We start from the raw sequence: 26,996 nt of genomic DNA on the forward strand, positions 1-26,996 counted from the left end.
AGGCTCAAGCTACTTATTAGGTGTACAAATAGGTAATCAAGCATGTTTATGTAACGTGTAATTCCAAATTCAAACATTCTCCCACTATTTGTCATTTTATGGTATCTTGTGTTGTATTAAAAAATTTTATTTTATTAAGAAAAAAACCCAAAAACTGTAATTTAAGAATTAATGGGCTGCGTTTACTATTACAAACATTAATATCAACATTTTTAAATCTTCAAAACCAAAACTAACACATACTTTTGGATACAGTACTCTTCCCAAGAACAGAACAAAATGGTGTATATGCTTTTGCAGCATCTCTTTCTCACTCAGTGAACGCAGTGATTTGTTTTTGCTTGCCATTTTCAAAATTTCATGTTATTTTTTGTCGAATAATGACAATTGTCATTTTAATATTATGCAGCAACTACAATAAAGAGCAAATTTTTAAATTTAGAATTATACATAACCCTGAAAAGCTTTACTGTTTTGTTTGTACAACTGATGCTATTCATATTTCATTCTTTTAAAGTGATGAAATATTTAGAAAGAGGCATGTTTTAAACTGATATTGACCATACTTGCTTAGGTAATAATACACTGATGTGGGTGTTTTGTTGATGGGATATTCCTGCAGGCACCTGCAGTCTGAAATATTTAGTCTGTAATTGTATCATTTTCAGGAATCAAGTGTCCATTATGCTTATTCCTTTCTACATTTAAATATTAAAAATTTGGAAAAAAGAATTGCCTTAAACGTTTGTCCATGTTTAGGGCAGTTGGCCAGAGTCAGTCCTGCTGTGCTAGGGGACCTGAATTCAACCATTGTGTTCCATGCTGTGATATGTATATGTGCTCTGTGCGTTGTGTATTCATGTTTGTAAACACGTGTTATTTATATACAAAAATGTAAATCTCTCATGTCTGTTTCTCTCTTTGCTCTCTTCTTGCAGGATAAGATGTTCCACTTCTGGGTGAACACATTCTTCATCCCTGGGCCAGAGGAAAGTGGGGAGAAGGTGGAAAACGGGTCAGTTGTGAATGACATAGAAAGCAACTCGACTCAAAGCCAGAGCTCTCCAACAGAGCGTGAGCGAGGAGTAGGAGCAGGAGCAGGAGGAGGAGAGAGGGATCGTGGAGCAGAACGAGCTGCGGCAGCCGAAGCAGACCGGGACTACTTGATTTTAACCCTGACAAAAAATGACCTCGATAAAGCAAATAAAGACAAAGCAAACAGATACTTCTCCCCCAACTTTAAGGTGAGATCACAGAATAGACTGGGCTTTATTAGGCTTTTAGAAACATTATTTGCCTAGAGCCTGTGGCAGGGGAAATCAAAAATTAGTCATACAAGTCCACTTAACACATTTTCACAGCTGAAGCTGAAGGTCCTGTGAGGGTATGGGGAAAATTTTTAAATTGTGTTCCCTTGCAAATATAGTGCGATATATCTCCTATAGTGACTACTAAGTACTAGATGGAAAAACAGTCAGTCATACCTTGTGTTTCCTAGAGTTTGCAGATCACAACATAAAACTTCAATGACATTTAAGAATTGCCATTTGTATTGCTATTTCTACAATTTCCTTAATAAAACATGAAAATTATACCGTGTACCTGAGAACATGGTTTTTCATACAACAGTGCAGTGTACTGAAAATGTCATTAATATTTTGGACATTACTAACTTACATATGGGTTATTACATTTTCAATTGACAATCCAGTTTTGTATTGGAGGGTAGATCCCAGTAAGTTATGTGCAAGAGCAGTTTTCTGTATTGTCACATCGTTCTACTGTAGCCAAATGAACAGGATGCTCTTGAAGTACAGCACGGTTACAGCACAAATGTACTGTTACAATGACTGACAAAAATGACAAAATTTATTTATTTGTTTGTTGGTTTGTCTCCCCCGGCTCCCTCCAGGTGAAGTTGTATTTCACTAAGACAGTGGAGGAGGCTTCGAACTCTGAGGCAAGCAACTCCACCTCGGTGACTCCGGATGTGAGCGACAATGAGCCAGATCACTACCGCTACTCTGACACCACCGATTCGGACCCAGAAAACGAGCCCTTCGACGAGGAACAGCACACACAGATCACAAAAGTCTGAACGCTTTTTACACACACACACACACAGACACACACACACACACAGATACCTATACACCTGGACATTTAAAAAAACAAGCAAAACCAACCAACACCAGAGAAAAAAAGGAGAAAACTTGAAAATGTACTGAAGAGAAAAGGACCTTCCCGCCCTACCACCCAACACCCCCATTATTACCAACACCCTCAAGCAAATGGTCCCAGGACAATTTGTGTCACAATTGTGTCAAACACCATTGATTATATAAGAAGAAAAATATTCTGACCAATATATTGATTTTTTATTATTATTATTATTATTATTTGTGTGGCTATTGACACCATTGCCTGAGGTGGGTGGGAGGGTCCTGTAGCTACTCTGTATATAAATAAAACCTTTTTTTTTTTTTTTTTTTTTGTGTCAAAGATGACAAAAACTAGGCAATCAGGCGAGGAGAGGAGAAGAGGGACAGAGAAATAACACACACACACACACACACACACACACCTCTCCCTCTCCCTGTCTTCACCTAGGCCAGTGCTGCAATCACTCTCTCCCACTCTTCCTCTCCCTCGCTCCCTCCTTCCTCTCCTTCCTTTACTGTGAATGCTTCTCGTGTTGTCCGCAAGGCACCTAGGACCTTTTTGACCCTAACCCCAGCCCCCCCACCCCAGCCCCTGCGCTATGTATGCTGGGATACGTAGTTTCTTCAGGCTGTCATACAGCGGCTACGATGTGTCAGCGTTCTTAGTCAAGACACACCCACTTCCACATCCATTTCCTTGACCCAAGACTTAGCCCATTCCCCTTTTCCACGCCCCCCCCCCTCCCTCTCCACTGTGTATAACGTTAAATTATGCAGAAAAAAATGGCATCCCATGTAATTGTCAATGTTTTTTTTTTTATCCTAAGATAATAAAAAATATAATACACAAAAACCGCAGGGAACCAGTGTTTGCAATAATGTTAACACTCAAACATTTAAAGGACAAAAAAACTGGTGTGCATGTTATTGGAGTTAGTGTCCATGTTTAATAAATGCTATACAATGTGTTTTTATTAAAAAAGTGTCAAAGTTTTTTTAAACTTGTGCCTCGGTTATACATATTGAAGTGGCAAGTTTTCAAAATGTAAGAATATCTTTGGGTTCTCATTTATTTTTTATGTTCCCTTGCCTATTAATACCATTTTAAACTGTTACTGTGTGAAGGTTAGACATAAAAACTGATCCTCTCAGTTTCTCACTTCTCACTTTTATAGATGGATTATTAGATGTGAATAACCAACACTACTCAAGATCGTCTCAAAGCTATAAATAACTTGGTAACACTCCTCCATAGACCACTGTTAAAGAGGGCTTTATACCTTTACCTCACGCTTGCCAATAGGAATGGTGATCTTAGACTCACTGTGAAGCTGCACCACAGGGTCCCTTTCCATTTATTGCTTTTATGTGGAAATGTTACATATTGTTTGCCTAAGTGGCTGTTTTTTATTTCCACTTGGGTTTTTAATTACTCCTTTCTGGCTCACATTTCTTTTTCTTTATTTGTTTTGTCCCTCTCTTCATCCCATTTAATTTTCTCTTCTTTTTTCCTGTTCACTTTTCTTGAGTGTTCTGAGTGATCTGTGCAACAGTATGTCTTCATCCACTTATTCCCTCCTCTCCATAGCCTTTTCCCTTGCTCTTTTTCCCCATTTTCTCTCTCTCTCTCTCTCTCTCTCTCTCTCTCTCTCTCTCTCTCTCTGCCTGCTTGATAAAGACATCAAAGCCCAGTTTCCCACTCTAATGATGGAGACGGGGCCCATTCTATTGCTCTGTAATTGGCCACCCATTGGGGAGTCATGGAAACCAGCTCTGAATAACCAATGAGCTCCAATCTTTTTTGTAAATATGGTTTTCATTTCGTCCAGGAAGAGGCTCAGACATTACAATTAGATTACCCAGAAGTCCAGGCCTCCTTAATTTTTCTCCTTTAAAGGCAGGCAGGCAATATACTTTAAATATCAAAATATTTGTAGACACCCTTTATAATTGGTACATTTTGAACAAAGTGCACACATTCAACTGACCTTCGTTTGTGTAATCTATAGTAAATCGTGAAATAATTTTCCTAATGTCACCATTTCAAGAGCCAAATGTCACCTCTGAGCATTAAGCCACCAATCATTAAGCAGTAGAGAAGGGCAGAAGTGTTCTTTGCGATGATCAGGCTCCATCTAATAACTTTGGGACAATTTGGAGTGTTTATGATTCAGATGTACTCAACCGATGCTAGCATCTGTCATCAGTGTTTGTGCCTCAATGCATTCAGATTCTTACAGCAGTGTACCAGTATCTAGTGGACTTCAGAGAAGTGTGGAAGCAGATATTGCGACAAATGGAACAAACCAGTGATTAAAAGCATCTTTTATTGTGATTGGTTTTCACTGAAAACATTTGCCCAAAGTGATTGTTTTGAGGTGTATAGTGTCCTTCCAGCAGATTCCATTCCTTCCCCTTTTTTTTACGGGAGTGTATTTGAACAATCTGGCAACCATTGGGGCTGCTGTTGGAGCACAGCTGTGCTTTGTTTGGATTAGTACCAGAATCAAACAGGAAGTGGAGATTAACTGGCCTGGGTGGCAGATTCTCTGTTATTGTGTGTTCCTGTAAATGTGGGGTTTTTTTTTAAAGTGAAAATTGTGTATGACATTAGATTTTCTTTTGGAGAATAGAGAATGATTGCAATTAGTGTCAGGCCAAGCTTATTTTTTCCCCTTGTTGATTATCTTACTGATGGATCACACATTCTCTGGTGTGTGATTGTAAATATTTTGTGCACCTGTATGGTAAGTGGAACTAGAAAAGCAGTCCGGGAATATAGAAACCGATGCCAAATTAAGCGTACGCCACAAATCACGCAGCAGAACTACCTAAACTGTTCATTCATAAACAGCCATGGTAGTTCTGGTGCGTGTTTTGTGGTGTAAACTTAATTTGGCATCAGTTTATTCTCACAAAACATTAGGAGTTGGATTTTAATATGCAGCGTTATGATGTCGTTATTGATCTCAACGAGGACGGTGGAGATGGCTAATGTATGGATATTGCTTTCTGTGTAGAGGCTTTCATGTTTCTAAAGCAGATGATAGAGCAAAAAGGGATTAGTATAACAGCATGTTTCCCATTTGAGAAGACGGGCTACTCTAGGCAAGCAGCAGTCATATATCTAAATTGCTATGAGCCTCAAAACACACCGAGCACCACCTATATCAATATTGGAAACTGTCCTTTCAGTGAACCCGTTTCACTGCGTCATCACATGTACAGAGCCTTAAAAAGGGATTGTGTGTGTTTAAGGCAGTAAACTGGGTTCACTGAGGGTGACTTAAAGCAGACACCATAGACCCCAAAGATTTTGGATTAATGCATTTCTATGTATTTTGTGTGTTACTGACCCTTAAATCATGATATAAGCCATCACAATAGGAAGAGCTTTCTTAGTTCAGCTGAACCTACTAGTGAAAGTAAGAGAAACAAATGTAAGGGCAATGTTTTATGCCAGATGGGGAACATTGCTGTGAGGTTTTGATGTCATTTAGGTATCATTATTGGACACACAGACTGTTATAACCCATCCCAAAGGAACTGGATAGAGTCTCTACTGCTTTGGTGGTCTAAGCTTTGTCTGTGTCCCATTCTATTGGTGAGTTTCTAAGATAATCAAAACAATTTTATTAAGTTGGTTTACTTTTGAATCATACTGTTGTTTGTTTATTGTATTGTGTGGATGTTTATTTATAGATAAATTGTCCTCTGGTGCCATCTGTCAGTAATAGAGCAGAAATGCAAATAAAATCCCACAGTGCACAGCAGGATGGCAGCCAATCGGAGCAGCAGGAAAGTGGGTCAGATGAGTGTGAGAGACGGCTGCCTGGCATTGTCTTTGTGTGGTGACGTCACGGCAGCTTAACACATCCACTGATGTTTCCGTGTTAAATCAATCAAACAACTACTGCTTCCCCTTTCACCCCTTAAGCGTGTGTGTGTGACCACGGTAAGAAATAGCAAATTACAAAAAAAAAAAAAAACATGCAATCAAATTTTGAACATAATATGACCATGATGCATTAGTAAGGTCAGGTGCTCATCCCTAAGATAGGCACTCCATCACTCCAGTGGGCTTTTTGCTGCTCTAGCCAAGGGTCATGGTGACTTTAAGCCATGTACAGCCTGTTTGACTTAATAATTTTCTGTAGTGATTAAGAACGTGTGGATTGATACATCCTGTTTGTGTGATTACCATTTAAGAATCCATAATAAAATGTCACCATAACTAGTGGCACACTGTATAGGAACTACTTTCCTTTACTCACTCTCCCTCTGCTGCCCCCCCAACCCCACCAGAGAGAGAGAGAGATTCATCAGTAGCTGATATAATCACGTGGGCAAGGGTTTTGTTTGGCAAACCTGTAATAAGCACTACAATAAAATATTTACATTCACAAACACCACTTAAAACTTTACTGTGCAAAACAAAAACTTGATGTTAACTGTCCAGAAACAACATCAATTTCTATGGGATGGGAAGCATCTGAGATGGAAATGTGTATTTCAGTCAGATGAATCAGTATTCCACATTTATTTTGAAAGAACTGGATGCCGTGTGCTCTGGACCAAAGACTAAATGGACCAAGCAGAATGCTATCAGCAGCACAGCGCGGTAAATAAACTGAGTCATATCATCAGTGTTGGAAGGGTTAGTTTTAAAATGTGTCCTGTTGTAGAATGCAAAATAAATGCATGCTCTAAAGTGTATTTTGTGACATATTCATCTACATTACCCAGAATGAGTACCGTATTCTGAGTACCTTGGAATAATTTGGAATACTTGGCATTTTCTTACATTTAAAACAGTGTGGATGTGGCTGTTACACCGTGTTAAGAATGTTCTGTTGTGTTCTACTGTAACAAGTAGCTGAATGTATAACAGTAAATGTTTAAGAGTAAACTCAAAATATATTCAGTGATTTGTCTGGTAAAAAAAGAAAGAAAAAGGCCTAATGTTCCCATAATAGATGGACTAATAGCCCAGCGATTAAGCATAATTATCGGGGTTGTAAAATAGAGTTCGTTTAATTAATACGGTTCGTTACCAAACCTTTATTTTGACAACTAGTACCAGAGTGAGACGTGTTTGGCGCTTTTGCGGAAATAGTTCTGCAATTTGATTGGCTGCTCGACGGAGCAGAACTCGAGCAAAACAATTGGAGTTTTTGAGGGTGTTAACAAAAGTTGGAGCACGGCAGAAGAGTTCGTCTCTCAAGTTTGGATGCGTTTTCTTCACCATGAAATTAGCAGAACTTTTCACTTTACTATGTTTTGGGGTAAGTAAAAATTGGCCAACTTCATATATCCAGCTCAAGATCTTAAATGATCTCTTTATTTACTTATGACTACGTTTACAAAGTCCTGTGTCACGATCCGTTTGCCTTTTAGTTTGTCGTTTATATTTTCGTTTCCAACTTACCATTAAAAACAGTCAAATTAGTATAAAGTTTTGTAGTTTTGTTAAGTTTGTCTTTTTATTTGAATTCTTAGTTCCACCGAAAGTGAATTTAAGGTGGAACGGTTACTTCCCTCCACTTTTAATATTTAACGTTGAAGGGGAATTTGTAGCGAGACACGGCGTGGCCTCGTTTGTTTGTAAAGGTTTGTAATGAGGTCTAGACGGTGTCTGAATGATAAGAGCCTGATGTTTGTTTCTTATGCGAATGTTTAGTTCCACCTTAAATACACCAAGTTAAGAAATGGAAATCTACAGTAGAAGAATCTACAGTTGAAGTTATGTAAATGGGAATTTCCAGTGAAAAACACCCTCGCCCGGTTATGGTTTGGGCTTTTCACTCTATCTATCTGTTGTTAGAGATGTAAAACTTCCGCGGTTTAATTGTGGTGCCTCTAGAGAGTCAACGCACCGTTTCACTTTCACTTTCCCTCTGTGCCCAATGTGTGAGGACAACGTTTCTTCTGAAATAAAGTTTATTTAACGGGAGAGGTATCCTTTTATTGAAGTGATCTTCTCTACTTTAGAGTAGAAGGCTTTAGACTCGATGTTGAAACGCTGCTAAAAGTCTGAGTCAGATTTCTGTCGGCTATAACTCCGTACTACAGTCAAGAACCTCCGCGAGCACCAGTGTGGAAGCAAACCCGTCTCACCAGACTTTGAAATATTACCACCTTTGAGCACTGAATTATATTTGCACTGAAATTATGCATCTGAATATAACTGCTCTTGAACTGAACTCTCGTGAATTTTCAAGAACACATTTTTGAGACACGTTGAAAATAAAGAGATGATATCCGCGGAAGGAAGCTGAACGTGTGGTCTTGTGGAGGTCGACTGCTCGTCCTTGGTGTCCCGGATGTTTATCTGGATTTGATCTGCCGAATTTGAGCAACTTAACCTTGAATAATAAACAGTGAAAACGTGTTCTTGAAAATTCACGAATTCAATTTAAGAGCATTTACATTCAGATGCGTAATTTCAGTGAAAAAAAATTCAGTGCTATAATGTCAACATCTTAGTGTTTTTATTTACTTTCTATGAGAAACTCGTCTCCTGTCGCTCACTAAGTGGCCATTTACCCCTCTCCAAACAGTAACAACCCTTATGTATGGTGTGTTTTACACTGATGTACTGAGTTTATTTCTGATATTTGATTGACGTGTCGTTTAAGCTGAGAGCCCAAGCGAAACAGACATAGTGGAGATCCACCGGGAGCATATTTAAATTATTTTTTATTTGTTTATTTGTCTAACCAGTGGGAACAACCTTTGTAAGCGCTGGTATACTTTGTTTGTGTGAATCGGTTGTGGGCTCTTCAAGCTTAGTGATGCCACAGTTTTGTTTTTGCAACAAAGAGAAGTTCAGCAAAGCACCCCAGTGTTGGCGGATGTACGTGACTAAGGCACAGAGTTATAGCCTGGCTGTTAGAGTAGTGTCCTGGCTGTTAGAGTAGTGTCCTGGCTGTTAGAGTAGTGTCCTGGCGGTTAGAGTAGTGTCCTGGCGGTTAGAGTAGTGTCCTGGCGGTTAGAGTAGTGTCCTGGCGGTTAGAGTAGTGTCCTGGCGGTTAGAGTAGTGTCCTGGCTGTTAGAGTAGTGTCCTGGCTGTTAGAGTAGTGTCCTGGCTGTTAGAGTAGTGTCCTGGCGGTTAGAGTAGTGTCCTGGCTGTTAGAGTAGTGTCCTGGCGGTTAGAGTAGTGTCCTGGCGGTTAGAGTAGTGTCCTGGCGGTTAGAGTAGTGTCCTGGCGGTTAGAGTAGTGTCCTGGCTGTTAGAGTAGTGTCCTGGCGGTTAGAGTAGTGTCCTGGCGGTTAGAGTAGTGTCCTGGCTGTTAGAGTAGTGTCCTGGCTGTTAGAGTAGTGTCCTGGCTGTTAGAGTAGTGTCCTGGCGGTTAGAGTAGTGTCCTGGCGGTTAGAGTAGTGTCCTGGCTGTTAGAGTAGTGTCCTGGCGGTTAGAGTAGTGTCCTGGCGGTTAGAGTAGTGTCCTGGCTGTTAGAGTAGTGTCCTGGCGGTTAGAGTAGTGTCCTGGCGGTTAGAGTAGTGTTCTGGCGGTTAGAGTAGTGTCCTGGCGGTTAGAGCGCCCCTTGCGTCTATTTTGCCACCTTACAGGCAGACATCATTAAATGCACAAGTACAGGAGAACAAGCCTCCAACCTGTAGCGACATGCCGTCTCATCAGAGAAAGCGGTATGAATTATTTTCTCTTCTCTCATTATTTGTTACTGGCTGCTCTTTGTAACATACACTCAGTAATCTGCACCATCAACAACCCCGCGGTATTTAGCCTCTTATTTCGCTCATTGGTCGGCGGCGCCTATAAAAAAATCACTCCCTGTTATCTCCGTCAGTGTATCTCAGGTATTTACAGGTCCAAAATGTACCAAATTAAAGCTTAAAGTCACTTCATTGTTTTATATAAAATCCCACTCGATAAATAAGTATTTTTGCTGTTACTGGAAATTGTTATGGAAAATAATTAGTGACAGTACAGATTTTCAGATTTTTCACAGCGCCATATTTGAATCAACGTGTACACATCATACACCAACCGACCGGCAGACTCTCAGGATCAGGAAGATGTACACTAAAATGTAGGATTAAGGAATTAAAGCAAAAGCGAAGCGCACCCAAGGAGGAGGGACAAACACGCAGCAGAGTGCATATTTTTCCAGCGCCTAACAGACACAGACACTGAGAGACTCAAACGGTTCTGTTTGACAGCCACAACTCCACAAAGAATAATCAAGTCAATAAACATGTTTTAAAGCTTATATGGCTTTTACTAGTTACATTTCCTCTACTGAGGACATTTAAATGCTTCAGGGGTGTGGGGGAGGTTGCCTTGCTCTACAGCCAATCAGAGTGCAGCTCTCGCCTTTTAACACGTCAGTCATTTAAAGGAACACTGTACTCCGTAAGAAACAAGTGGAAATATCAGAAATAAACTCAGTACATCAGAATAAAACACACCATACATAAGGGTTGTTACTGTTTGGTGAGGGGTAAATGGCCACTTGGTGAGCGACAGGAGACAAGTTTCTCATAGAAAGTAGAAAGTAAAGAAAAATAACTATTTATAAAAATAATAAAAATAACTATTTAACTATATATATATATATATATATATATATATATATATATATATATATTGTTGGTTTTATTTTGAAGTGGACATATTATACTTAGAATATATATATGAGCTTTGTCCTTTGCACAAAATCACTCTCACATAAAGAGATCTCACCAGCTCTATTCTTGCCAGTTTCATTCCCTTTCAGAATGAGCATTTTTTAGGGCTCTGAAACTTTATTGCAAATAAGCTGTTGCTGGCCATGCCCCACCCATCCCATGTTTTCACAGGAGAGGGATGGCGCCAGGGTGGTTCTATGCAAAGTTTCTTATTGTGACATCACAATAAAGGAGCCATCCAAATGGCTAGTAGAAGCATATGATTACTGACACCAAAATTTTTCAACTGACTCTCAGAAAACGGATGGATTTTATTTGTGCTTAGAGTGTTTATAGGAGCAGTAGAGACCCAAGTGGAAATGCAAAAAGTGGGGTTTGGCCTAATATATCCCCTTTAAATAATCAATAGAAAATATTTTAACCCACCTGAAGCTTAGAGAAGTACATTTTCTTCAGGGGCCAGATGGCTGTTACTCAAAAAAATCATGAACTGAACACTCAGTCAGTGACAAGTTCTGTAACTTGAGACTAAAATAGCATCAGTTTATTTATATTTATTATTTTTTTTAAATCGTGTTGACTGTAAGTATACGTATGCCATTTACAGAGCATTCCTTTTCATTTGGTGCTTCTCTTTAGTGATTGTGTGAGCTGTTTGCATATTGTAATGGGTATGTCTTAATAATTCAGAAATATTTATATATAGTTTATTTATTTCAGCACTCTGAAGAAAGTGATGAAAATTCTTGATTTACTGTGTTTTCACCTTTTTCTTTTTACAGTGCAGCATCTTCTGTTTAACTGAGGGCAGGAAGATGCACCGTGGGAAAAGGCAGTCTTGTGATTACGGGATGTACAACCATACGATTGGAGAGAAATCTATAGAGTGCTGTAACTGTCCTGCAGGTATAGGATGGCATATATAAATGTGGGCATTTCAGGCAGGAAAAATGAACAGTTCTTAGATTCATCACAAAACTTCTTTATTATTTGTTGCATGTTTATTTACATAAAATAACCTTCCCATACAGTAATCTTGCACACCCAGAGACAATGTATAACATTTAAGCTGATTAACAAATTAGACTAATTGCTATAAACAGACATTAAAACCACATTGCTTTAAAACCAAAGTGGAAATTTAAAAAAATAGAACATTAGTCCCCACAGTGTCCAGCCGAATGTATGTGGAGCTGGATAAGGTAATATGTAGCATCTTACATTTTTCTAAATGGGGTGTTAGAAAATGCTGCATGGGTTTTCTGTGGTCAGCGAGACATGAGACACTTTGGATACCTTTCTCTGCTGTTCTCACTTTTCACGAGCTCAGAACTGTGTCATTTACACACATGTATCAGAACCTGCTGTAACAGTGAATAAAGCATGGCTCTGTTTGTTTTTCTTTGGCCCTGGCTCTACAGCTACAGTGCTGGAACCAAGCAATGCCCACTGCTGGTAAAGTATCTGTGGAAGCCCTGAAGGCCATAATGAAATAAAAAGTTGAAAATACGTTTTTGAGAACAAATCTGATATAACATATTTTTGCCTGTTATACACCCCAAAACACAAATGTTAAATACTGCTTCACTTGTTAATATTTTAGTATTCCTCAGTTGCTCAATTTTTAATTTTTTTGTTTTCTTGCTAGTGAGGTGAGCCAGAAGGGTAATGGAAAAATAAAATTTAAATAGTTAACAGCGTGTTATAACAGATATTTTGTTGTAGATTTGCCAGCAAGGGGCCACAGTTGTTGTTTTTTTCCTCTTCTCTCATTTAGCCCTGCAGTAGACGGAGTTTTAGGGCCACGGCGTTAAAAAAAATTCCAAGAATAAAGTCAGAATTCTGAGAATATTCTCTGAATAATTCTGAGAAAAAAATCTCGGAATAATTCAGAGAACATTCTCTGAATAATTGGCTGCGTATAATGGAGCAGACAGAGTGTAACTGAAATGCAGTGTGTTGCTTAAGAGTTGCTTATGAGTGGGTTGCTCATACTATGGTATAAATTTCAGGAATAAACACTCAGTTCTCCTCCACATCAGGACCACAGTGTGATTAGTGTTTAAACCCTGAGTTGGTGCACGAACCCATGGCAAGTAGCTTCACATGTTACAATTAATGATCACGAAAATGCTAGATCCAGAGCGAGTGGAACTCCGGTGCGCCTACGAGGCTCCATCGCGTTACGGCTCATGGACTCTTACAATAAACTAAAGCCTTATGCATCGCAGTCAGGGGCTGCACTGACGAGGTCATCATGTCGTGTGAATGCGTTTAAGAAATAATTCTGTTCACTTCACTGACTGCTTCTTTCACAACTCACTCATGGTGCACAGACTGTGAGTCTGTCTGTCTACATATTATAATTAATAATACCCCAAACAGCGTTTCTCTAAATAGTCTGATTATATTCTCTGAATTATACAGACCCTTTTTACTCAAATATTCCGAGATTATTTCTCAGAATTATTCAGAGAATATTTTCAGAATTCTGACTTTATTCCCTGAATCTTGTTGTTTTTTTTTTAACGCCATGGCCCTAAAACCACTGCAGTCTTCAAGAAAATGGGACAAAAATTTGCATACTGTAACAGCTTTGACCACAAGGGAGCAGACCAAAGCAAGTTGGCCACCATACAGTCACAGATGAAACAAATTGTTAAGCTATCCTTTATTTTTTTTTATTTATATATATATATAAATTGCTATATAATGCTTGTCAAAATTGGTATAACCCTCTAAGCATTAGCCAATAAAATCTTACCATTCTGGCTCACCTTACTAGTAGTAAAAAATAATAAAAAATTATTTCCCAACACTGTTTTTGGTGTGTATAAGAGGCAGAAAAATATAAATAATGTGGAGTTAGTCTCTGGAGCATACTTTCAAATTTGCATGTATGTAATTTGCTACGTCACTATCACGAGTGAAAAAATAAAATCAAATTTGGACTGCATTTACTGGCAGCTTAAACAAAATCAAAATCAGACTGAATCACAATCACTCTAGAGTTTTTCACCACAAACAGGAAAAATTAAGAGACAAAACAAATACAGAAATAACAAGTATGTGTCTGTGTGGGTCCAGGTTATCATGTCAGCCAGCACTGTGATCAGACCGGGCGGAAATCAACATGTGAATTATGTAAAGAGGGCGAGTATTATAAGAATCGTCCTAATGGTGAAGAAAAGTGTGATATTTGTAGACACTGCAGCGACCAGGGTAGGTTCCATCTTTCTTCCTTCCCTCCTTCCATCAGTTCTTCCCGACTTGAACTTTCTGCCCCTTCTTTCTACGTCTCATTCATCCTTCCATCTTTCCTTCATTTGTCTCATTTTCCTGCCATTAATTCCATTCTACCTTCTTTCTTTATCCTATCATTAGTCATTTCCTGCCTTCCTTCTGCCCTGTATTCATTTGTTCTTTGTTTTTTTTTAAAAAAGCATGAAATTAGAAAGGAAGGATACTGGAAAAATATGAACGGAGTATAGAATTATTTTTTTCATTCTTTCTCATTCAGATTTTTTTTGTTGTTGTTGTTCTTGTGTTCTTTATTTCTTTTGATCATGTTCCATCTTCCCTTTCTTCATCCTTCATTCCTTCCTCAAAAATTTCAATGACTACCTGTTCAAAATTTAATTGATGATAAATGATTCTTGGAATGATGTGTGTTGATAAAGTTTCTGCTTTTGTTTTGTACGTCAAAGCCAACATGGAACCCAAGGAGCAATGCACAGTGACCACAAACGCAATCTGTGGCTGTACTAAAGGGTATTACTGCGATAAAGGACACGAATGTGAGGCCTGCCATGCCTGCAGCACGTATGTACTGACTCCAGAAGAGGACAAAGGGACATGTAAACGATGTACTGTGAAGTAAAGTTATGCACTGTAATGAACATTTCTGGCTGACAACTAAAGCCACATTCAGCACACAATTAGGCTGAAGCCAAAACAATAAGCAAGCACGTAAAACACATTCTGGCTCCTATAAGCTTTTAATAAACATTTCCATTCCACCTTATATGAGGCAGTAGTTATGTTTCAGCACCCAAGCCACTTGGTAAAATGTTCTTTTCCACCTTAATTCGTCCAGCAGTTGCTCTTAGGTGCCTAATGTTCATGATATTATTTTCTGTTTAACTACATACATAGGCCTGTTTTGAAATCTTCTCATTATAACTAAAACCCAGAGAGGCATTTTGATCATTTTCATTCAAAAGCAAATACAGCTGTGTGCCAAAGTTTGAACATCACTGTAAATATGATGTTTTGTTGGTTTTCTACGTATCCTGTAGGTGTCACGATATGGAGGTAGAAGTGCCTTGCAATGCAACCTCTAACACAGTGTGCAAAGTGAAAAAGGACCATGCAGGTTTGGCAGGTACAACATAATGTCTCTCATACAGTGGGCAATATACCAATCAACACATATATATGGTTGTTGTGTAGCTACATGTCTGAGTGAGGAACAATTCAGCAGTCCCAGGTCATCTGTCTTACACCAGTTTGTGGGTTTATAAATCAATACATCTATCTATGTATATATTTTTGGGGCTTGTTAGAGAGTGCAAGCCATCTCAGTGAACAGTGTACTTTGATTATATAATAGACTGAGCCACAGTTGCTCTGCCGATGGGTAGACAAGCAGAGAAGGCCTCATTGTCTGCCAGTTACATTCTGATTGGCTGTCTGTATGTACATCAGCGTATGTGTATCGTTTCGTACTGGCCCTAATACTGGTCTGGCATGCACGCGTCATGCCAAAATAGTAGACTTTTGATTGGTCATTTGCATGTCAGTTAAATTTCTTTTGCTGCAGTAGTAGGCAGCACTTGGCCCCATTAAGTGGAGAAAGGTTTCAGACTCTACCTAAAATATCTGGCGATGCAAGACAAATATATAATAAACGTCAGTAAAATAACTTATATTTACTTATATTATAATACAAGGGGACAGGAAACTTGCTAAAAAAAACATATCTGAATGTTTGTCACACTCACGGGAAGACCCTCATTCAGCATGAACAGTTGCCCATGTAAAGCAAATGTGTAGACGTTATAAAAAAATGTATTTATGTTATTACAACAAAAGGGTGCACAATTTTAATGCCATTCGTTTTAGCCTGCACCAGTGATTTGGCATATGTATTTGAAACAATATTTTAGAGATCAGTTTCAAGTACAGGGGGTCCTCGACTTACGACGTTGATCCGTTCCTACATCGCGTCGTTAAAAGATTTTCGGTGTAAGTCGGAACATATGTACATACAAGCCTGTCTCATCCACGTTGAACACTTGTTCAGCACAGTAACCCCCCTCCCTAATTATCCCGAGCCACGTAACCGTGTATTCTTACGCCGCGCACATCAAACATGAAGTTCGTGTTACAACATTTATGACGCAAAACCACTTAAGTCGAAACAGTTGTATGAATTAATTTAATTTAACTGTCTATATTCATTGCCAAGACTGCACTGAATGGGCAGACATGCCTATAAAGACTTGGGCAAGATATTGTTCACCAGACATAAAGTACTGACTATTATTTCCAGGTTGAGGTAAATAATGACATTTTTTCATTGACCATCAATGAAATGAAATACCATCATTCACTTGAAATGTAATTAAAGTTTGACATGACCAACTCATGATAAAGGTAAAAAATGTTTTAATCCCATGAGTTATATTCAATATTTAAACAGAACAACTGCTAAAGAGACCAAATTTATAGCTGAAAATAAAGTTTACTTTAAGAATGTAAAAAAAAAAAGTTTATATTTCTCTCAGGTTGTGGTTTTTAATCCAGTTTGTATCAATATTTTGTTGCTCTCTTTGAAGTGTACTTTTCTTCATATTTTTATTCACTTGGAAACAAAACCCAGTTTCATTGTAAAGTCATTTGTAAATTCATTACCAAATTAATTGCCAAATTCATTACCGTGATCCTTGTGCCAATGTGATCAATGCACTAATTGATATCTTCCATCAGCAGACATGGGCTTTTTAAAGCAGTAGTCGTTGTCAAGTGTATTGAATTATTCAGTCATTTCAAGCCTCTGACCGTTACCTATGCTTTACCAATTTTAAGGCATTAAGAGTGAAACCACTATATTGACTTTTAGCCTTACTCTGCTGCACCCTAGTGTCATGGAGATAAGAGGGCGTTTAAAAACAAAGAAAAAAAAAGTCAGCATTCCGTAATAGAGGTCTGCAGGGTTTTTTTTTTAACACCCACACCCGCATGCTCCAACCACAGGTTATTCTTGTGCCTTCCTGCCCAATACAATATGTTGATACAATAATGCCCGCTCAAGTCTGAAGCTTATAGATTTACCTGACTTAGTATGTACTTTATTTAAAATAAAAAAAAAAGAATTGTAATCCACTGCTTAAATTTTAATACATGAATAAGTTTCCCTCATTTGGGCTTTGTGAACTCTCTTGTTCTGTATAAATTGATATATTCTTCTGTGTATTTACAGGGGGCATCGCTGCAGCAGTTCTGCTAATCACAGTGTTTGGTATTGTGGCTTTGATTATATTTTATTGCAGAAAAAAAAAGCCCCCTCCTCCGAGCGTGGAGGTAAATTTTTGGATTGTCTGATCTCTTACTGTTCTTGTCATAGCTAGACGTGTCTACGTGTCTTGTTCCCTGGCTGTTCAGTAATGACTTCTTTTCTTTTTTTAGGAGGTCCCTTTTATAGAAGGTATGTTTTCCAAAATTAACTAACCAAGTTCTCTTTACTAAGCTCATCTGTGAAAATGTTTAGAATCTGAATCATAAAACTTATGTATGCACAGTTGTTTACTAACTTTAAACAGTAAAAATCATTTCTGTTATATATCCAGAGACACCCACACCTTAATCTATGTTAAAGACATAAGTTTCTCTGTCTTTGGCTGTTTGTAGATATGAATGTGGACTTAAAGGAACTCTTGCCTAAAATATCCAGCGAACTGGGTTTGATTGATATAAAGAAGATGGTCCGGCGTACACAAATGCTGTCTGTAAATGAGATGGAAGTCATTGAGTACAATTTCCGCCTTGATGCAGAGGAGCAAGCCTTCCAGATCCTCAAAACATGGTATCAGAAACATGGATTATCAGGAGCATACAAGACTCTCATCAAAAACCTCAACGATTCAGACCTCAGACTAGCAGCCAGTCAGGTGAAGCAGATTGTCACACAGGGACAAGAACGTGAAGAAACGATGACGTAAAAGTTCAGCCTTGTTCTTATTGTTAGATCTGTTTTTATTCTTGGTGATGACACAGCCATCCATAACTAAATAGGCTACATTTTCTCTGCTTTAGGCTTACACTGCAAACTTAATTTAATGTACCATTATTTGAAATGGTCTACAGCAGGGGTCCCCAATTACTTTTCCTCAAGGAAATCCAACTAACATCGCAAAGGCAAAGGCCAGTGTGTCATTCTCATACTATTGCATACTGTATGGGACAAGAGGTTTTATTGCAGTAATGTATATGCACCTGGGGGAAGGGAAAATTTGAACAACCTAAAAAAAAAAAAAAAGTTTATAATCTGGTGGTTGTAGTAGTGAGGTAGTTGCTGCTGTGAGTAGTTCTACAGTAAACACAAACACTACTGCAGAGGATCAGTACATTGATGTATGAAGTTGAAGTACATGGCTGAGGCACATTGGTTAAAATGTTTTTTAACTTTTTCACTCAAGGTGATTCACTAAAGAGAGTTTTTCTTTGAAGAGTAGCAATAGCTAAGCTTCTATATAAAAGAATTCCCCTACTCTCCCCTTAACATTTCACACTGCAGATTCTGTATTGGTCCCAGTATGAATGGATAAGATGGGGGGAAAAAAGCCTAAGCTACAATGACTTCCAGTGGCATTGTTCTGAATTAATTAACATATGGTTCCCCATGGAAGAGATTCTGTGTAATATTAATTTCATATTCAGGGCAAGAAAATTGCTGACAGATGTTGAATATTGGGTGGTCTATGCCTTTAATATTTTCAGGTGCAGGCCTAAATTTAGCATGGTAGTAACCAATAGCACAATAGCATTGTGTGATTTATAATATATTGTTGGTGACCCCTGACTACAAAGGTTGTTATGTGGTATGTGACACATTAGCTGGTGTAATGGATTTATCATTAATATATGTATTGTATTAATACAATACAGTAATGTATTAATGTGGTTTCCCATTATGACCCGAAGAATAAACTGAGCCCCCCCCACCCCCACCCCCACCCCACCCCCATATGTTGTAAATTGTAACTGCAGCAGAAGGGAACTGAAGGGAAACAAAATATAGAAAATCTTATATATCTTAAAAATCTAATATTTTATTTTTCTTAGTTGATTTTGAGTTTGACTCTTCATTTATTCCTTTATTTAGTTTACATTTAAAATACACAATTGCTTTCCTCATTCTGTATAAACTCATTTACTATTATACTTGAATGAACAATATTTAATTTCTGTTTTTGGTCTATAACTGATTTCTTTGAATGTTTTTATAAACCTAAGGGGAATGAAATTTAGAGAAGCAAGCTTGAGTTTGGAGGGTCATCTGTTCAATGAATATGATCAGAAGGAAAAATTCATTCAAGGCTGAAGTGTGTGTGTGTGTGTGTGTGTGTGTGTGTGTGTGTGTGTGTGTGTGTGTGTGTGTGTGTGTGTGTGTGTGTGTGTGTGTGTGTGTGTGTGTGTGTGTGTGTGTGTGTGTGTGTGTGTGTGTGTGAAATGCAGAGAATCAATTTCACCAATGGAATAAATAATCCCCCACACAAAAAACAGGCAATAGACTCTATACCTTCCACACTGTACTTAAACTGTGTTTCATAATGTTTAGACTTTAATAAGTTTGTTTCTGTTTCATAGGCAGTGAATTAAACATGGCTTTCTTGAAAACACCTAAACAAATGTATGACATCATACCTAATGTCAAGAGTTTCTCCCTACTTCATCAGCCCACAAATCATAAGTGATGAGTCCATCCACACATATTTACAAATATGGACAATATTTTTTTTTTTTCAATCAGTACGTTGGGGAAAATTGAGAGCTAATCAACATCTATTCCTGACTTCACTAAAGTTTTGTTGGCTAAAGTCCATCAAATCCTTAAAGTAATATGCCAACATGAAGTGTAAAGCCTTTTAAAACAATTAGGCACTGTTACAGCAGCATAGACAAAGTCATGATTAATGACCTTCGTTTCTTCTTAAACAATTTTCTGATGCACATGCTTTGGTCAAATGTTTGTGGACACCTGGTCAGAAATTTGTTCAATCTCCTGAGATTGAAGAGATGAAAGACCTTCTATTGCAGCATTGAGCCACTGTGACCACTGCTAGAACGGAGGCACTGCAGATTAAAGATGATCCACAGAGGAGAAACACTGCTGTATATGAGCCTGTATTATCCAGCAGCCAACCTGAGAGGCAAGAAGAGAGTGCCAGGGTGTGAGATGTGGAGTGTTTGGGGGTGGTGGAGAAACAGAGGTGTGGGAAGAAAGAAAGAAATAAAAATTACAAGGAAAACCCAAAAACGTTATATTACTGGTGACTCAAACATCCCTTATGTGCCCTTAATGCTGCCTTCCTGTGTACCACAACAATAGCCCTGTCCCAAATGGAGTCCTGATGCCATCCTGAAAGCCTACACCTTGTTGACCTGCCTTCATCCATTCATTTATTGTCTGTAACTGCTTATCCAGTTCAGGGTCGTGGTGGGTCTGGAGCCTACCCAGAATCTCTGGGCTAAAGGCAGGAACAAACCCTGGACGGGGCGCCACACTCACACATTTACTCACATCTATGGACACAATTGAGAAGCCAATCCACCTACAAATGTGTGTTTTTTGGACCAAGGGAGGAAAGCCATTTGGACATGGGGAGAACGCACCAAATTCCTCACAGTTACCTGGAGCGGGACTCAATGTTGTACGACCGAACACAACAATTATATTTCCTTCTTATTTTATTGTTTTTTAATGTCAGAAGGTTGGAATTTTGAAAAAGGTTTTGTGGCATGCCACAAAGGTCTGTATAGGCCAAAAGACTTCAAGGGAGCTTGGTCCAAATGTAAGAATTTGTAGGTTTGGGTGGCTGGCTGTACTTTGATTTTAAATTAGCTTTTTTATCGTTTACAGTTAGATTACATGCATAATTCAATTAATAACAGTGCTTTAATATTATCTTAATATTTTATGTAAATTGTAAAAAGCTCAATTTGTATCCTCACCTCCAATTGGTGGGCTGATGAGGTAGGGAATGGCATGCAGGAAGTAGACTACCCCCAGAGCTGAGGACAAGTGGGTGGGGCCTACAGTGTCAGAAATCACCACAGGGAGCAGAGCCACATAGGCACCATCAAAGTAGCCATAACAAATAACGAAGGGAAGAAGCAGCGGAAAGCTCCTGAACAGTGGAACAAAGAGACAACTTAGTCCTTCAAGTCCCACTGCGACCAAATAGCTCACAACTCGGTATCTCCTCAAAAACCTGCACAAAATGAGAAAGGAACAGAACAAAAATATTTTAAAGGTGTAAAAGGTCACTGTGAGAGAGTTCTGTGTGACACTCACTTGAAAATCTAAAAGACTTATCAATCATTTCGCCTTATAATTTTTCACATAATAAAACAGCCATTATACTGACAGTCACTGATCAGTTTTGAAACCAAACATGGTTAATTTGGGGATGATATATCAATCTAAGTAAATGTAAAACTCCAGAAAAGATGTGACATTTTGGAATTTGTAATTAAAAAATTTAAATCTGTGATTTGTTAGTTCTCTTGAACATTGGTACAAAAAATGTGATGTTTTGACTCTCTTCATGATGTGCAATACATTTCCAACAGGAAAAATATCTGCACTTCAAGCAGGCCAGTCAAGAACACACAATCTGACATACTCTTGCAGCATGTGCAAAATGGGCATTGCTTCACCCCTTGACAGATGATGGCTTTTGTTTGCCCTAGTGTTGTTGTTTTGCACTGGTGTTGACTAAAGGAGGATTGGTCCCACCTTTTAGTCTTGATTCCTCTATGGTTTCTTCCTCCCATTCTGAGTTAATTTGTCTTGCTCCAATGATCATACAAATCACTCTGTAAATCTATGATTACAAACTGTTGTCCGTATGTTCCTCTGCATACTTTGCTGAGCCCCTTTACCCTGCTCTTCAATGGTAAGGACCCCAACAGGACCACTACAGAGCAGATATGATTTGGGTGGTGGATCATTCTCAGTGCTTAAGTGACACATGGTGGGGGTGTGTTAGTGTGTGTTGTGCTGGAACTCATGGGTCAGACACAGCAATGCTACTCGAGTTTTTTAAACAATGTTTCAACTCATTGTCCACTTACTACATACTCCTGAAGGGCTTAAAAACTCCAGCAGCACTGCTGTGTCTGATCCACACACCATAATAATCCACCACTCAAATCATATCTGCTCTGTGGTGATCCTGTAAGGGTCCTAATCATTGAAGGGCAGGGTGAAATGGGGATAAGAAAGTTTGAAAAGAAACATTACAATGACTACAATGAGTGATCTGTATGATCAGAGGAGCTGAGAGAATCGACAGTGAGTGTAGACATAAGGAGGTGGTCATAATAACAATGACTGAACTGTGTATTTTACAATTTGTCCCTTTCATTTTCAGAATGTGATTTCATAAACACGGCAGCTTTTTGGTGGTAAAAATGAATTTTTGCTCATTTCAGAATTTTTGGATGTCAGATTTATTACGACACCTACATTCACTGGAAAAAAAGAACTTTAAAAATGTACAAAGGCAGACGACAAGTAATGATTTAAAGGCCATTTTTGATGAAATAACACTCAAACTGTATTGATAACTGAAAGAACACTATTAAGATGTTCACTCACTTTCTGTCTGAGATCCAGCCGAACGTGATGTTACCAACAATTCCCATCACTCCCAGCACAGACATGAGGAGGGTGGCAAGTTGGTGGCTGAATCCAATGCTCAGAGAATAAGGAACAATGTAAACAAATGGCACATTGCAACCAAATGCCAGGAACAGGAAGGACACAGACAACAGCAGGAAGTCAGGTATCAAAAGGAAGCTGTATTCTACTAAAGATGGAATGATAATGCATCCTTTCTTGTCTCTGTTTTCTCCTGCTTTGTTTTTGCTGAGGGCCATTTCACATAGAGTCTTTGAGTCAGCTGAGCCAGTTAGCTCAGAGTCGGCTAGCACTGGTGTAACTGAGTTATTTGGCTTTAAGTCAATAAGTTTTGACTTGGAAAATCTAGAGTCAGTTATTTCTGAGATACCTAGAACTGTCTTAGCTTGTATTAGGTCTAGTATTTCAGAGTCCACAGGTAGCTTTGAGTCATTTAGCACTGACTTAGCACGTTTTAAGTATTGTTGCTCTAAGCTAGCTAGCCTTGACCCAGTTAACGCTGAGTCTATGTTGGTCTCAACTTGCAATGAAACATTTAGCACTAAATCAACTAGCTCTGGGTGTAACTGGGTTTTAAGGGAACTCTCTGTTTGTTCTTGCCCATTTTCTGGCTCATGCTCTTCTCTGAGCTTGCCATTTCTTTTTTTGTCTGTATTTATAGCAATAAAGTCCAACTCTGTCACTTTCAAATTCTTATTCAGAGCCTTAGCCTCTTCCATGTCCAGTTCTGTGCACAGTTTAGCTCCCGATAACTCAGAAACCAGCATGTCACCCTTAAACTCTCTTCCATTATTCATTTGCTTGTTGCTACTCAGGGGTCTCATAAGAGCCCCACAGACACACAAGTGAGAGACTAGACCCCCTAAAATGAGGACTGCACCCCTCCAGGAATAAGAATCAATAAGTATCTGCACCACAGGAGCAAGCACAACGGTCCCAATGCCACTGCCAGACATTGCGATGCCGTACGCGAGGGCTTTCCTCTCACTAAAGTAGATACCCACCATGGAGATGGCAGGAGTGTAACTCAGTGCAAAGCCTAGACCTGGGAGTAAAAGAAGACAGAAGAACATTAATTACTGTCCAAAAGTTGCTCAGCTCATGTATTGTTTAAGTCTTTGCTTTACTTCAGTGAAATCTTTCAGTTACCACTCAATCTCTTTTAACTTCTTTTTAATCTAATGTCACTACAGTATTATAAAGACTTATGTTATTTACTCCCTGTGTGTGTGTGTGTGTGTGTGTCACCTGTGAGAATGCCTAAGGACAGGTAGAGGAACTCCAGGCTGGAGGCAAAGGAGCTAAGGACAAGTCCAACAGAAGATAGTAGTCCTCCAACCATCACTGCAACTCTGCAGGACAAATGATTCGCTAAATAACTGCCCAGAGGAGCTGAAGGAAGATGAGTAGCAAGAGTTACAGCATGATACATTTCAAAGACACTTCTTATCTATGTGGTAGGGGTGAATATTTCATGCAATTATATAATTTTTATACATTTTATCAAATTAGAATAAAAATTAATATTTACACTTCAATTGTGAAATCTAGCAATTGTGGACATGTTTGCAATCAGGTCAAACCATTTTCACTGACTGTGTTCTACACTAAACTCTCTAGTATGAGTGGGACAGTTCCTAAACTGTGGAATTCTCCAGCCCTTTCTCTTTGTTCTTCTTTTAAGGGACACTAGGCTTGGCATTTTTGCTCCTGGGCTCCTGGGTTTTGCTACTCAAAATGTACATATATTTTACATATAGTTTTCATGTAAATACATTTTCTGTAGTGCTGAGCTGATAGAAACAATGAGGGAGTCTATATTCTCCCTATTACATGCCAGTGAAAAAATATAATGATTTGAAACTGTAATTTTAAGGTAAGCAAATTACTTAATGTTTTTCAAGTCTTTACTGAGGACAATCCTCTTTCAGCAGTATATATCCTTTCGGTATTGTTACATGTAAATCAATATCGGACCAATGGAAGTGATTTATAGTTTAAACTGTTATTATTATTATTATTCATTCATTCATTATCTGTAACCGCTTATCCAGTTCAGGGTCGCTGTGGGTCCAGATCCTACCTGGAATCATTGGGCACACATTGGAAATACACCCTGGAGGGGGTGCCAGTCCTTGACAGGGCAACACAGACATACACACACATTCACTCACACCTACGGACACTTTTGAGTCTCCAATCCACCTACCAACGTGTGTTTTTGGACCATGGGAGGAAACCGGAGCACCCGGAGGAAACCCACCCGGACACGGGGAGAAGACACCAACTCCTCACAGACAGTCACCCGGAGCGGGAAACGAACCTACAACCTCCAGGTCCCTGGAGCTGTTCGACTGCGACACTAGCTGCTGCGCCACCGTGTCACCCATTATTATTATTATTATTATTATTATTAGTAGTAGTAGTAGTAGTAGTAGTAGTAGTAGTATGTCATGCTTTTGCCATGTCTCGTGTGTTCCTTGTGTCTCCCTTGTTTTCTTGTTTGCCAGGTGCTAGGAGCACATAGCTCTGTTATTGATTTGTCCCTGCCTCCTCCTTGTCTCCACCTTAGCTCCACCATCTTGTTGTGCCTCCTTTGTGGTCCTGCCTCCTCGTTATTTCTCCCAGGTGTTCCTTGTCTGTGGTGTGTATTTAAGTTCCCTTGTCCCAGTGTTTCTTTGGGTAGACATTACTGTTTGTATCGCTGTAGCTCTAGTCTGTATCTTTCTCTCTAGTATGTTTGTAACGTCCTGGTATCTGTTTGGTCTGTTTATGACTTCCTGTGCCTTATTCTTACCTTGTTAGTATCTCTATTTTGGTCTCTCTAGCTAAGTATCCTTATCCAAGTCTCTTTGTCTCAGTGTCCCTGTCTAGGTCTCTCTGTCTAAGTATCCCTGTTGGTTATCTTTTGGTTAAAATAAATATGCTGTGTCATGGCCGCCTCTGTCAGTCCACCCAGTTATGACATAGTATTACTCATTTAAGTTTAAGTTCCATTTTTCTGGCGGCTCAAGTACTTAAGTATTTGCCATCAATACAAAGTATATGTACCACACAGCATCGTAGTGCAGTCCACCAGCGAAGGAATCCATGCAGTGCTGGAATAATCACTGGAGAAATGTGTGTGAAACTCCACAAAGAAGATGGATATACACCTGACAAAAACAGCAGTAGTCTGATTAATACCCCTAGTTACAAAAGCAATGCTGAATGAACAAGTGTCTGCAAACTAGGCATGTGTTTGGTCACAGATTAAAGTCTTAACGTTCTTAAAGTCTGCAGTGTTCGTTATATGAAAAAATCCGATGTTTCTCTGGAGCAAAGCACTGATCTGAATCTGGTTCAGGACTGACCTGGTGATGGCCCGGGTGCAGATGGTGGTGAGAAAGCATCCAGCGATGATCACCCATCCCCATCCTCCATCAGGAGCAACAGAACGCTTCTCTCCTTCAGTCATGGTTTCACTCCTGGTTTCAGCCTTTTTTCATTCCTGCTCTTGTCCCTCCTTCAATTCTTCATTCACCCCTGTCCTCTTCACTCCTTCTCTCCTGCTCTCCTTCCTCCTTCACTCCTGCTTTCCTTTCTCCTCCACTCTTGCTCTCCTCCTTCCTTCACTCCTGTTCTCCTCCTTCCTCTTTTTCTTTCCTCTATTACTTTCACTCCTGTTCCCCTCCCTTCTTTCTTGGTCTCCTTCCTTTTTTCCTGTTCTCCTTCTCTCCTCCCTCTTTCACTTTTGCATGACTCCCTCCTTCTCTCCTACTGTCCTGCCTTCTTAACTCCTGCAATCCTGTTTCCCTCCCTCTGTCTCTCTTTCAATCCTCCTCCTTTCACTCCTGTCTTAAGTCCTGTGTGGGGTCAGTTCTTTTCCCTTCCCTCTAGGTCTCTGTGAAATTCTGATTTTATTAGATCCCATGCTGGAATCAGACCTGTAAATGGATAACTGATTGAATTAATATATTGTATTAACATAGAGTTTATCTCCAACAGGTACAATATATGCACAAAATGCAACTACTTCAATGTTTTCTTGAACTATGCACTTTTACTGAAACTAATTACAGTTAAAAACAAAAGTGGAAGAAAAAACTTTATTCAGGAGCCAGTTACAATTTACCCCTTGGTCTAGAGATGTTTTAACAGTGGATCATTGTTAACTGAAAGGAACCCCCCACCACCACCACCATCCAACTGTTCCAAATCTTTTGTTCTATTCAGTTGGAGACCTGGCAGGTTTCTCTTTGTTAAAGATCTCAGGTC

The 26,996-nt window shown here is 39.1% G+C and overlaps 3 protein-coding genes across 4 annotated transcripts in view; 2 read left to right on the forward strand and 1 right to left on the reverse strand.

Moving 5' to 3' along the window:
• ptena (phosphatase and tensin homolog A) overlaps window positions 1-3,118 on the forward strand; it is a 32,210-nt gene extending 29,092 nt beyond the window's left edge. For both annotated transcript variants that reach the window (XM_066670799.1, XM_066670807.1), the window contains 2 exons: window positions 939-1,244; window positions 1,913-3,118. In XM_066670799.1, coding sequence (XP_066526896.1) covers window positions 939-1,244; window positions 1,913-2,098 — 492 coding nt within the window. In that variant the 3' untranslated portion in view covers window positions 2,099-3,118. The remainder of the gene's footprint in view (window positions 1-938; window positions 1,245-1,912) is intronic.
• Window positions 3,119-7,319: 4,201 nt separating this feature from the next.
• Window positions 7,320-19,457, forward strand: fas (Fas cell surface death receptor). The gene is made up of 8 exons (XM_066681659.1): window positions 7,320-7,447; window positions 11,593-11,716; window positions 13,898-14,032; window positions 14,518-14,632; window positions 15,109-15,194; window positions 17,295-17,395; window positions 17,501-17,519; window positions 17,723-19,457. The coding sequence occupies exons 1-8, from the start codon at window positions 7,409-7,411 to the stop codon at window positions 18,031-18,033; spliced, it is 930 nt and encodes a 309-aa protein (XP_066537756.1). The 5' UTR covers window positions 7,320-7,408; the 3' UTR covers window positions 18,034-19,457.
• slc16a12a (solute carrier family 16 member 12a) lies at window positions 19,455-26,196 on the reverse strand. Its single transcript, XM_066681648.1, has 7 exons — window positions 26,093-26,196; window positions 25,791-25,894; window positions 23,988-24,131; window positions 23,537-23,784; window positions 22,698-23,044; window positions 21,047-21,306; window positions 19,455-20,237 (listed from the first exon to the last, which is right to left on the reverse strand). Exons 1-7 carry the CDS (start codon window positions 26,194-26,196, stop codon window positions 20,089-20,091), a joined length of 1,356 nt encoding a protein of 451 aa, XP_066537745.1. The 3' UTR covers window positions 19,455-20,088.
• Window positions 26,197-26,996: the final 800 nt, after the last annotated feature.

The sequence above is a fragment of the Hoplias malabaricus genome, chromosome 1 (genome assembly GCF_029633855.1).
Source record: "Hoplias malabaricus isolate fHopMal1 chromosome 1, fHopMal1.hap1, whole genome shotgun sequence".
NCBI classification, from domain to species: Eukaryota; Metazoa; Chordata; class Actinopteri; order Characiformes; family Erythrinidae; genus Hoplias; species Hoplias malabaricus.

What these genes read in the sequence shown, in the direction of transcription:
- fas (XM_066681659.1), top strand. Translation starts at nt 7,409, where the DNA reads ATGAAATTAGCAGAACTTTTCACTTTACTATGTTTTGGG. An exon ending in TCACTTTACTATGTTTTGGG is followed by an intron (nt 7,448 to 11,592) that starts GTAAGTAAAAAT and finishes TTCTTTTTACAG; the next exon opens with TGCAGCATCTTCTGTTTAAC. An exon ending in GTGCTGTAACTGTCCTGCAG is followed by an intron (nt 11,717 to 13,897) that starts GTATAGGATGGC and finishes GTGTGGGTCCAG; the next exon opens with GTTATCATGTCAGCCAGCAC.
- slc16a12a (XM_066681648.1), bottom strand. Translation starts at nt 26,196, where the DNA reads ATGACTGAAGGAGAGAAGCGTTCTGTTGCTCCTGATGGAGGATGGGGA. An exon ending in CTGCACTACGATGCTGTGTG is followed by an intron (nt 24,132 to 25,790) that starts GTACATATACTT and finishes ATCTTCCTTCAG; the next exon opens with CTCCTCTGGGCAGTTATTTA. An exon ending in GGCTGGATCTCAGACAGAAA is followed by an intron (nt 21,307 to 22,697) that starts GTGAGTGAACAT and finishes CATTTTGTGCAG; the next exon opens with GTTTTTGAGGAGATACCGAG.